This window comes from Cervus elaphus, chromosome 1 (assembly GCF_910594005.1).
Source record: "Cervus elaphus chromosome 1, mCerEla1.1, whole genome shotgun sequence".
Classification (NCBI taxonomy): domain Eukaryota; kingdom Metazoa; phylum Chordata; class Mammalia; order Artiodactyla; family Cervidae; genus Cervus; species Cervus elaphus.
This window is the reverse complement of record NC_057815.1, coordinates 72414213-72426459: the sequence shown is the minus strand read 5'-3', so window position 1 is coordinate 72426459 and position 12247 is coordinate 72414213. Positions and strand designations below refer to the sequence as shown.

Genomic DNA, 12247 nt, shown 5'->3' with positions numbered 1-12247 from the left:
AATAGCTAGCAGAAGGGCGTAATTGGGGCACTTGGCATGTTAGTTGGAATAGGGGCAATGGGGAAGACAATAGCACGTGAGGTAGAAGACCTAGGCCATTAAAAGAAATTCAGGTCTGAATAAGAACCATTGGAAAGTTTCAAACTAGGGATTTCCAGTAACGTTTGCTATGTGAGTGGAGCATAATTAACACCTTTGTTTTTACGTTAGTACTACATGCTAGTCATTTTGTGTATAGTAGAATTAATATTAATACTCTTTCATTTCAGAGAAATATTCAACCATTCACATAAGCAGAGGAATCAAGATCATCAACAATGTCTGTCACTGAGGAAGACCTGTGTCATCACATGAAAGTAGTTGTCCGTGTGCGTCCTGAGAACACGAAAGAAAAGGCCTCTGGACTTCATAAAGTAGTCCATGTTGTGGATAAGCATATTCTTGTTTTTGATCCCAAGCAAGAAGAAATCAGCTTTTTCCATGGAAAGAAAACTATGAATCGAGACATTACAAAGAGGCAAAATAAGGATCTTAAGTTTGTATTTGATGCTGTTTTTGATGAAAATTCAACTCAATTGGAAGTTTTTGAACACACTACTAAGCCAATTCTTCGTAGTTTTTTGAATGGATATAATTGCACAGGTAATTGTTTCAGCTGGGATTTAATAATTCCACCTGATTTCATTTTTATATTAGGACATCTACTAGACTCTTCTAAATATAATCAATTTTAAGATGCTTGTTTGCTAAAAATTCTTCAGTTTGGTACTTCATTGTAAATGTAGATTTTCTTTGAAATTTAGTCATCATATATTTTTTTGATTTTTGAAAATTTCTTTTCCTGGGTCTTGCTTTGGTTCCTATAGATGGTCATCCTTTCCATTTCCTTATGTTTTAAAACTACATGCTTCGGATAGTTGATGCCAGATTTCTCACAATTTGTATTCATAAATATGCCCAATGTTTACCTATGCAACAGTCTATCCGTGGGGGATAGTGGAACATTTCTGAACACTTGGCAGTTTCTTCATAGCACTATTTTTTCTTTATGCTACCTTGAAGTAACTATTTTTAAAGACCATGTTGAGTATCATACCTGTGCTGTTTTAGTATATCTCCAGCCTAAAGAAGCATCTTTAGTGCTCTCAGTAGACCTATAATAATTTGCCTTTCAAAACGGCTCTGTTGATTTCCTAGAAAAGAGCTCTCCAAAATGCCAGTTAATTGAGTGCTTACCAGGTACCTCACACCATTATTAATATTTTTGTAATTACCACCATTTATGGCATTATCTTTAAGATACCCCAAAACTATAACATGTTTCCCTGGCTTTCACTGACTCATTCACTTTTATTGCAGAAGATTTACCCTCTAGGTCAAAAAAGAATGGAATGTGGTTTATTGATTAGACCTTCTTTGATTCTCATTTTTAAGCAGATGTTCTTTTCCTCATTCATGAAACTCCATATTGTCTCTAGAGATTTAAAAAAATTATTTTAATTCCAAATGAAAAAGTCTCTACAAAAGTAATACTGAATCTTTGGTTTCTTCTTGATTTTACTTTATATTATCCAACTATCTTAAGACTTCATGTTGTACTGCCGGCTTACATAAAATAAAACAGAATGAATCAGTTTAATCCATCCTACTAAAAAGTATTTTTGTAGTTAACAAACTTAGCAGAGAGATTTAATTTATAAAAATAATTCTCAAAGACTTATTGCTTTAACTGAATATTATGTTGGGTATTTGCCATATGTAATTCAGAGTGGGTTTTTTTTTTTTTTTTTTTTTTTGGCATTTGAAGAAATGTATCACTGTTCTATTGTACTGGATAGAGTCCTGAAAGCAAAGTAATTTACCTAAAACAAAAATTTTTAAAGGAATTATTATAAATGAGTTTTATTTGGAATTCTGCAAATTTGTATCAATATTTAGTACCCGCTTTGTGCCAGATCACTTACTAGTAGTGTAAGTCACTTACTAGGTAGGAAGGATACATAGTCTCTACTTTGGTGGAACTCACAGTTAGAAATACAGTATGATACTGTAAATTGCCAAGATTTAAGAATGACTATAAATGAATTTGGATCTGTTAGATTTTCAAGTTACTGTTTAGGATATCCAGGTGGGACTATTCACTAGACGGTAGATACAGTAATGTTATGTGTCATAACAAAGAACTCTGATCCCTTTTCATAAAAACTCAGTACTTGCATATGGTGCCACGGGAGCTGGAAAGACCCACACAATGCTAGGATCAGCTGCTGAACCTGGAGTGATGTATCTAACAATGCTGGACCTTTACAAATCCATGGATGAGATTAAAGAAGAAAAAGTATGTAGTACTGCAGTTTCTTATCTGGAGGTAAGTTGGCAATATCATTTTTTTTGGTTTAATCAATAGTATTGAGAAATCTTTTTATAAGAAATTCCATTATCCTTTCAAATTATTCTATCAGGCAGAGATTTTTTTTGTGAATATATTAATATAAAATCATTAAAAATCCTGGTCTTCAATTATTTGTTGTAGATCTTATTTTTTTCTGTTAAGTATTTTGCCATAACTTCTGACTTATACAGAAGTAGTAGGATTAGTATAGATAGTATAAAGAACTTCTAGATTCCCTTCAGTTGCATTCGCCATTTGTTAACATTTTACTCTTCTTTCTTTCGCATATGTGGTTTTCCTTTTTTTTCCCCCTGAACTGTTTGTTACAGGCTTGTAAAGACAGGAAATTTCTTAAATAAAAACTGAATAGTAATCAATATCAGGAAATTAACAATGATATAATGAGATTTTGAGAGTTATTCTAATAACACCCTTTATTGAAAATAAAATCTAAGATCATATATTATATTCAGTTGCAATTCATCCCTTTAGTCCCTTTAATCAGGATTTTTTTCCTCTATATTTTATGTTGCTATTGTAAAACTTTTAGTTTAGATTTGTCACGATTACATTCCGGTTATGGACTGGCAGGAATACCACATAAGTGATGGTGACTTCTTCTTATATAACATATCAAGAAGCTTATATAATTAGTTAGTCCTGACACTGGCTGTGTTACCTTTGATCAGTTTCATTACACTGGTGTCTACAAAGTTTTTCCATTATAAAGATACTGTATTTCCCTATATGGGACTTCCCTGGTTGCTTAGTGGTAAAGAATCTGCCTGCAATGCAGGACATGCCAGTTCGATCCCTGGATCGCAAAGATCCCCTACAAGAGGGTGTGGCAACTCACTCCAGTATTCTTGCTGGGAAAATACCATGGACAGAGGAGCCTGGCAGGCTACAGTCCACCGAGTTCCAGAGAGTTGGACATGAGCAAATAGACTGAGCATGCATTATCTTTTATAATTAATAAATAACTTGTAGGGAAACAGTGTAAATCCTGTGACTCCTCAGTCTTTGGTCTGTTCATTTTAGTATCCACTGATGATTCATGCCTGAATCAATTACTATCATGATTGCAGATGATAGTGATTTTCAAACTCCATCGTTTCTTCTACAGTTCTTCATTGACTTTCTACTACAAAGAAGAGCTTTCCCTTTCCTCTACTGTATCAATGTAGACTTATGGATTCTTAATATTATTCCATAGATTATAATCCTTTTCTCTAAGTATTTATCTGTATGCTTAAATTGTGCAGATTTGGCCAGGTGAGGCTCCTTCCTGCTATCTCGTGGGAAGGGGCGGGGGGTGGGGGTGGGGTTGACATACCTCTTCATTTGAGACTTTCTACCCTCTTAATAGCTGACATTCAACAAATAATAACTAAGTAGTTGGCACTTTCACTTTTTGTTCAGATAGTGTTTCAGAAACCAATGCAGAAACAGACATCCCTGATTTTACTGCCTTTTCGTTTGTGATCTCAGAGGGTCAATTTCTAGTTTTTACTGCTCTTGCTGACATCTTATTGTTTGAGAGTTTCTTCACATTTTAGAAATTGATTTAAGATTATATTGCTAAAAATTGTTGTCAGTCTATAGATCTTGGTGATAAAAGAGAAGTAAAATTCATTTTCTGTAGTTAAGTATTTTGAAAAAAATTTGTTCTGAACTTAATTAGGAAGAGAGCATGGCACCATATCCATTATTTCTTCCTTAGATCCTTTTATAACTGGGACAATTTTGAAGTTTGCTTATTTTTATAATGTTTTCAGTTGTTTTTTTCTTTCTTTAAATCTGTTTTCATTTTATTAATGGTAAGGCAATGTCTAATCTAACAGTTTACTACTCAGTCTGTGCACCAAAATTGGCTGTGGGGCTTTTTAAAACTAGACATGCCTAGACCTCACCCCCTGGACATTTTAGTTTAATAGATTTGGATTGTGGCCAAGACATCTATGTATTTTAAAAGCTCCCAGGTGATTTTGATGCATAGACCAGCTTGATAGTAATTGTGTAATTATGTATTTTGTATGATTGAAGTGGGTAAGGGAAATCATTTAAAAAGTGACTGTTGCTTATCAGAAAAATAAGAACCAAAAAGTTATCTCTTCATTTTATCATTTTACTACTTCTAAGAATTTATTGCATTTAAAAATGGTTATCATTCATTGTAGCAAGCTTTACCAGCAATGAATTATCATCATAGGCTATTTATTAGAATATGGATATAACTTACAGAAAATAATTCTTAAAGATTAAATTTATGTGTTTTTTTAATCTTATCAAATAGATACAATTGTCATTTTATTATCAAGTAGAAAACTTAGTACCTTTAGTAAATTGATAAAATTATGTCAATTGTACTACTTCTGTACATTACTTATATTGTTGTTGTTTAGTCACTAAGCTGTATCTGACGCTTTTGCAACCCTATGGGCTCTAGCCCACCAGGCTTCTCTGTCCATGGGATTTCCCAGGCAAGAATATTAGAGTGGGTTGCGCTTTCCTTCTCCAAGGGATCTTCCCAATCCAGGGATCAAATCCATGTCTCCTGCATTGGCATGCAGATTTTTTACCACTGGGAGCCAACTGGGAAGCCCTACATTACTTACAGAAATTGCTAAAAAGAATTGCCAGAAATTTAAAATGCAGATGTGTATTCAGGGCCATTCAGTAGAGTAAGGATACCAGACTCTGCTCTTACCTTTGTGACTGTGAACTTGGGCAAGTCACTTAAACTCTGAGGGCCTCAGTTCCCTCATTCAAGTTAGGGGGAGACTGTCCCATTATGGAATTATCATTACATGTTAAACTTAATGCAATTGAAGGATAAGTGAAATAAATACCATCCGTCTTTCAGGGGTTTTCTTTAACTTTTAAGCTCTGAAATTTAAAAAGTTTGGACTACTTGGGCATCATGAAATAATATCTTCTCCAGTAAGAACCACACTACTTCCATACAATTTACACTTCCAATCCATTACAGAGTTTCCCAAGACCGTTTGTCTCACATATTTCCAGAAAATAGGAAGAGGCAATTCCAGCTATCCTATTTCTGTTGACTTGTAGTCATCAAACAAGGAATTGCTGGTTATCAAACTCTTCTGTTTTACCAGATGTTAGAAAAGTCATGGCAATATGTGATAGAAGGGATGAGATGAATGGAAATGAGCTGCTGCTTCTCTTTGAGACAAATTCTAACATAACCTTAAGGCAGCAATGTATGCATGTTTGTGTGATGTTGTCACTACTGTTTCAGTGTCAATGCTAAGCATCAATGCTAAGCAATCCTTTTTATTTTAAGGTATATAATGAACAGATTCGTGACCTCTTAGTAAATTCAGGGCCACTTGCTGTCCGGGAAGATGCCCAAAAAGGGGTGGTCGTTCAGGGATTGACTTTACATCAGGTATGTTCACAAACTTCATTTTTCGCTTGTTCAAATAGCAAGTATGGTAATTTAGCCATGTACTTATTTTAAAATAATGAAGTATCAAGTTAAAATAATCAAGTATATCATCAGCCTTGTTTTGTTTTCCTTTAAGATAATCAAACAGGCTTTTCTTTTAAAACTCTACTTGGACACTTAATATAGTATATTATTCTGCTTAATGTATTATTTTATCTCCTCAGAGAGATTAGATTTTATCTTTTATTGTTCATATAGCACAAAAGTGCTAAGCAGATGATACACGATTGATATTTAATGGGATTTAATAAGAAAATAATTTCTATTTTACCTGTAAAAGTCTTCTTGATTGTTGATGGTTTATTAAGAAATTTAAGACCGGCAATTAATTTGTATGTTTTTCTTCTGTGTCAACTACTCTAGCCCAAATCCTCAGAGGAAATTTTGCAGTTATTGGATAGTGGTAACAGAAACAGGACACAACATCCCACTGATACGAATGCTACGTCTTCTCGTTCTCATGCTGTTTTCCAGGTAACAGGTCACTAGACCATAGTTCTTAAAATTGAATTTAAATGTAGCCAAATTTATGAATAGTAACCTGCAAACATTCTAAAATATCTCTTCATCTGTGAACTTTTCTACTTCTCGGCGCTTCCTTTACTTTGCAGCTTTGAGAAGATTCAGTCAAGAATATTTAGAATTGAGATGATGTAAGTTAGAATGTAAATTTTTAACCTGTGTGAAAATACGTGATAGTAAAGTGGTAGTATTAGAGGTTTTCTTTCCTTTTCTTTTCTTGAATTGGTAAAAAAAAATACTTAATCTTTTCAAAAGATAATCTTTTATTCAGAGCAGACTTTCTCTTTATAGATCTAGATTTACAGAACCAATAAATTGGGGAGGTACTGATTAAGATTTCACCATAGTGACCATGTAAGTAGTTGCATTCTTTAAGAGAGTGTGTGATTCAGTTGATATAGTACTTTTTAGGAATATAGGTCTAGAAAAGCCTAAAGCATAGGTTAGTAGTTATTATTTGTAGTTTCTAGTTTTATTAAAACTAGATTATAAGCTTTATTCTGGATATGCTATTTGAAACTCATCCAATAGTTGAAAGAATTCAAATCTGAGGATATCAAATCTTTCAGAAAGTCTCTAATCCACAGAGCTTCATTAATCTTTTCTCTTCTTCCCACTGACTTTTCATTTATCAATAATCTTCAGAGACATGTTTATCAGGGACATTGAAATTTCCCCAAAATATCTTAGACTAAGTGTTACCAGAGTGTAAAAGGCAGCTGTTTTAACCGTCTATCAAACCAGGAGTTATTAACATTTACCCTCTAGTGCACGTATAGGAAGTCTTTTCATTTTCAAATTTTTCTCAACTTGGGTAATTACTTTTGGTACTCTTGGATATCAGCCAGTCCAGTCAAGCTGTACCTTGTTCAGTATGTCTTTATAGTGAAAATAATTGATTTCTTGCTCTTTTAAAAATAAAGTATACATTTCCCTTTTAATTTTCTTAAATCTAATCCTTGTTTTCCCTATTATCCTGTAATTTCAAAAAGATTTATTTGAGACAACAAGATAAAACAGCAAGTATCAATCAAAATGTCCGAATTGCCAAGATGTCACTCATTGACCTGGCAGGGTCTGAAAGAGCCAGTGCTACCAGCGCTAAAGGGACCCGGTTTATAGAAGGCACAAATATCAATCGATCACTTTTAGCTCTTGGGAATGTTATCAATGCCTTAGCAGATACAAAGGTAGGTACTGTATGTTTATTTGTTTGAAATATGTATAATTCCCAGAAGCATATTCATATAATTTTGTTTTAAAGATCTTATTATAAGTCAAGTTTTAAGAATGTAACAATCATGTTTACGTAAAGAGCAAAGACCACAGAGAGCCTAGTATATCAAATAAAGCTATTGGTCTTTTTTGTTTGTTTTGTTAACTTCTTGTTTTATAATCAGAATTTGTTGAATGAAAGGTATTGAATATCAGATTGAGAGTTAATATTTATGATATTTTTTCTCATTTATTTTGAATTTGATTTTTTTTTAAATGACAATTTAATGAGCACTACACAATAAGCATGATAATTAAATTGGCATGAAGACAAAGCACACACTTTAGAAAAAGTTAATTCTGGTCTGGTTAGTATTTTATATATATACTGTAAATTGAGTTAAATATTAAAGAATTTTGAGTTTTCTTAGGAAGAGGAGCTTAGGGTATAAAATATAATTAAATCATCTAATAGAATAATGTTTGCTAGATGCCTTTGGGTCATTAAAAAATATTTTTTGTCTACTCAGTGCCAGAAGTGCTTACAAGAGCACAGCGTATTCGATAACTTCTGTGTTTGTAAAAATGACTTCCTTTTTTTTTTAAGTTAATCGGCACTGTTGGTTAAGAGTCTGCCTGCCACTGCAGGAGACGCAGGAGATATGGGTTTGACCCCTGGGTTGGGAAGATCCCCTGGAGTAGGAAATTGCAACCCACTCCAGTAATCTTGCCTGGAAAGGTCCATGGACGGAGGAGCCTGGTGGGCTACAGTCCATGGGGTCACAAAGAGACACAACAGAGCACTCACACACATGATAATTTTAGTTCAAAACAAACTCAGAAGCTGTAGGAAAGTTACTGTTAAACTCTTCAAAATGTTGCATTTTGATAAATATGAAGTACATTAAAATGATTTGGGAAGTCTTTTTTATTTTTTAAAAAGGCAAGTTTCTAAAATCACATGAATATTACAAAAGCAAAATATATTTTGTGTTCTAAGTTAAAATCTCAGAATATGTGAGCAGACAGCATGGTATAGAGACTGATTTCCTAAATTTTGCCATTCATGAAATTTTTTCCATATACTGATTTAATTTTAATAATCGATTGCTGTTGAGTCATTTGTTAGTCAGTGTTTAATGCACATCTTATACATGCAAAATCAAGTAGCACCAGCCTGTGCACACTCCACACTGTTTGAGAAAGACTGCTATGGTGGAAAGCATAGTACTACTGGGAGCTGGGAGACCTCAGGCCAGTTTCTAGCTCTGTGACTTACCAGCCACGTGACCTGAGGCAAGTCATGTGGCTTTTTGCTTAGCTTCATTTTTCTCTTCTGTAATATGAAAGAGTTACATTGGATAGCATAAGATTGCTTTTACCTTAACGTTATAGTGCTCTGTTTTTATATAGAAGTAATTGGAAATGTTTTTACTTTAAAATCATAGCTGTCTTTTAAAGCAAAAGATAATCTAGAAAAATAAAGTTCTCTTAGACCTGTGGTTGTGCTTTCAGATAAAGTATTTGTAAGATTATAATTTATTTTGTATTCATATTAGATGGTTATTTAAAGAGAGAAGTACCTCTCTGCCATACAGAATTCTTATTATTCTTCTGGAATATGTTTCTCCAGGGTATATATTACTTTTGTATTTTAATTTCTTTAATAGACATTTTGATTTTGAATAGTTTTAAATACAGAAAAATTGATTAGATAATACAGGAAGATTTTATTCAATATACCCCACATTCAAGTTTCCTCTACTAATATGTCACATTAATATGGTACACTTATTACAACTAATGAAACAGTATTGATATTTTATGATTAACTAACATTCACACTTAATCAGATGGAGATACAATCTTTCAGTGGGAAATTTGTTTTCGATATTCATGGAGCAGTTCCATAAGATGTGTAAGTCTGGGCAGAGTTGTGCAGTGCTTCAATTCTTATAGTGAAATGGTAGCAGGTTTGCATTTGAATGTGGAAAATGACATAAGAATCCTGTTTTTATTCTTTCAGAAAAAGAATCAGCATATTCCTTACAGAAATAGTAAGCTCACTCGCTTGTTAAAGGATTCTCTCGGAGGAAACTGTCAAACTATAATGATTGCTGCTGTTAGTCCTTCCTCTGTGTTCTACGATGACACATATAACACTCTTAAGTATGCTAACCGCGCAAAGGACATTAAGTCTTCTGTAAGTGTGTTTACTCTGCCTTTGTGGTAAGAGTACTTGGTGCATTTTTTTTTCTCTTTTTTATACCTCTAGCGACATAGGAAAGAGAGATATATTTCTACTAATGAGTTAAGAAATCAAGGCTAGAAATGTCTTTACTAACCCAGTTAATTGAGCATTAACTAGGACAATGAAAATATTAAGCATCTTAATTACATATATAATAAAAAATGATTATTTAATCTTTTGGAGAATTAGGATGTTTTAGTGCCTTTCTCTGTAACCTTTTTCACATCATGACTCGTGATATTTTGATGGCGTTTTGGTGTAATTGGTCAAGGCCTCAACACATTTGTTGTAGTCAAAGCTGACGCTCTATTGTAGCCCAGCACCAGCCGTTTCCACCTGAAAACCGTGGCCGTGTTTGCTGATCCCTTAAAGCCTTAGTTATTTACTTCATCTATAAAGTAGATACAATATCTGTCTCAGTTTATAGAGTAAATAGTTTTCTAAAAATAATTTATTTTCACATTCATGATATTGATGTAGCCAATCTGTATAGCTACAGCAATGTAATAATAAGTGGTTAGGTTGGTATTTTTGCCAGTAATTTGGGGTAACTTTTTTTTTAACATAAGTCAAACATGATGATGGATGTGTAAAATCACAAGACTTCAGAGCTGTAATAGACCTAGAGTTCAACTGGTATGATGACTTCTCTTCCCACTTACCCCTCTGCTGCTCCCATTGATAGAAAATAAGTGGGTTATTGTCTTCCTTAGAGAAATATGCATATATTGTTCATATAATAAATTGGGAAAGGTGGTGCTGTATTGAGTATACAGAGGTTTTTGACACATATTTTTCATGCACTGCTTACACCAAACCACTAAGGAAGACATTTTTAGCTCTTCTTTACAGTTGAGGAATTACATGTTCAAAGTTGTAAGTATTAAATTCTAAGTTAAGTGAGAAGTGGACAAGGCCTCAAAATCAAGTATTTGGATTTAATGTTCTTTCCGCTATTCCATAGCTGCCAGGGGGCTCATACTTTCATAAAAAGGATAAAATATATTGAGAACTTGTTAAAAGCTACTTGAACATACAAACTGGTAAAAATTTAAATTATCTCTGTATCTTAAAAGTCAAAGGACAAAGGGGAAAATGGGCAATTTTTATTATATGAATGCCTGCTTTGCAAGTTCTTTAAAGTACCTTTTCTCCGATAATAAGGCAGTAAATCTGTTATTAATGTGCTCAGCATACCCTTACCCACTTGTCATAGATTTTAAGCATGAGCATAGTTGATTATATTGTCATGATTGTAATTGTCACAAATTCTGAATTCATGAAGCTGAATTAATGAGGATATAATGCTATTTTGTTCACATATATAACTGATTTTTATCTCTGTATATGCGCAATCATAATTTCTTTTTCTTAACAGTTGAAGAGCAATGTTCTTAACCTCGACAATCATATAACTCAGTATGTAAAAATCTGTAACGAGCAGAAGAAAGAGGTATGTCTTTTCTTTACATTGTTGCTAATCTCTCTCAGTTCCTCATTTCTGGGATTCTGCAATTTTTATTGTCTAAAACTTTGATTTGCTTTTCTATTATAATTGAAATTTTGTTCAGTTAGTTTTCACAGCTAAAATTTTTCTGTGGCTGTGTATAATGGAAACAGATAATTTGTATTTTTAACTACTGTTTCTCTCTACTAGATTTTAATGTTAAAAGAAAAACTAAAGGCCTATGAAGAACAGAAAGCCTTTACTGATGAAAGTAGCAAATTAATGATTTCAAACCCTCAGAAAAAAGAAATTGAAAGGTAAAATTGACGTTAAGATCTCATTTTAAGGATTTTGTAAACTTTAGTCTGATAATTAAAGTTTATAATTTAGTCAGAAATTTATTGTTATCATCATTTGTTGTGTGTCTTTATATATTCTCAACTGAATTCAGGAAGTCACAGATTGGTCTTACATGGTACACTTTGGAGATCAGGTAATTTTAATTGTGATTATACAGATAATGAGAACCAGGTCTTAAATATGGGATGGAAAAAGTAAAGCTAATTATGTCACTTATGAAATTGGTTTTTAATAGTTTCCATGTTTTTCTTCTGTGGTGCTTTAGTCCCTTCTGGCTGCTACAACAAAGTACCACAGACTGGGTGGCTTATAAACAAACAAAATTATTTCCTACAGTTCTGGGAGCTGGAAGTCCTAGATCAGTGTGCCAGCGTGGTTGGGTGAGGGCTGCCTTCCATGTTGTAGACTTAAATCCTCACATAAGCAAAGGAGAGGGAGATCTTATAACTCTAATAATCCACTTAATTGAGTTTAAGCAATTAATTATTTAAAGGGGCATCTCTCAATGATATAAGTTGACACAGAAAAATGATCTGTTTCATCTTAGTTTCTTAGCAGATAAATTTAAAAAACAAAAGCTGTAAT

At 33.2% G+C, this 12247-nt stretch overlaps 1 protein-coding gene across 1 annotated transcript in view; it reads left to right on the top strand.

Annotated features, from left to right (window-relative positions):
* KIF18A (kinesin family member 18A) overlaps positions 1 to 12247 on the top strand; it is a 78850-nt gene that overhangs the window by 9615 nt on the left and 56988 nt on the right. The window contains exons 2-9 of the mRNA XM_043908374.1: positions 270 to 642; positions 2211 to 2368; positions 5703 to 5807; positions 6231 to 6341; positions 7382 to 7579; positions 9631 to 9807; positions 11234 to 11308; positions 11513 to 11619. Coding sequence (XP_043764309.1) covers positions 318 to 642; positions 2211 to 2368; positions 5703 to 5807; positions 6231 to 6341; positions 7382 to 7579; positions 9631 to 9807; positions 11234 to 11308; positions 11513 to 11619 — 1256 coding nt within the window. The 5' untranslated portion in view covers positions 270 to 317. The remainder of the gene's footprint in view (positions 1 to 269; positions 643 to 2210; positions 2369 to 5702; positions 5808 to 6230; positions 6342 to 7381; positions 7580 to 9630; positions 9808 to 11233; positions 11309 to 11512; positions 11620 to 12247) is intronic.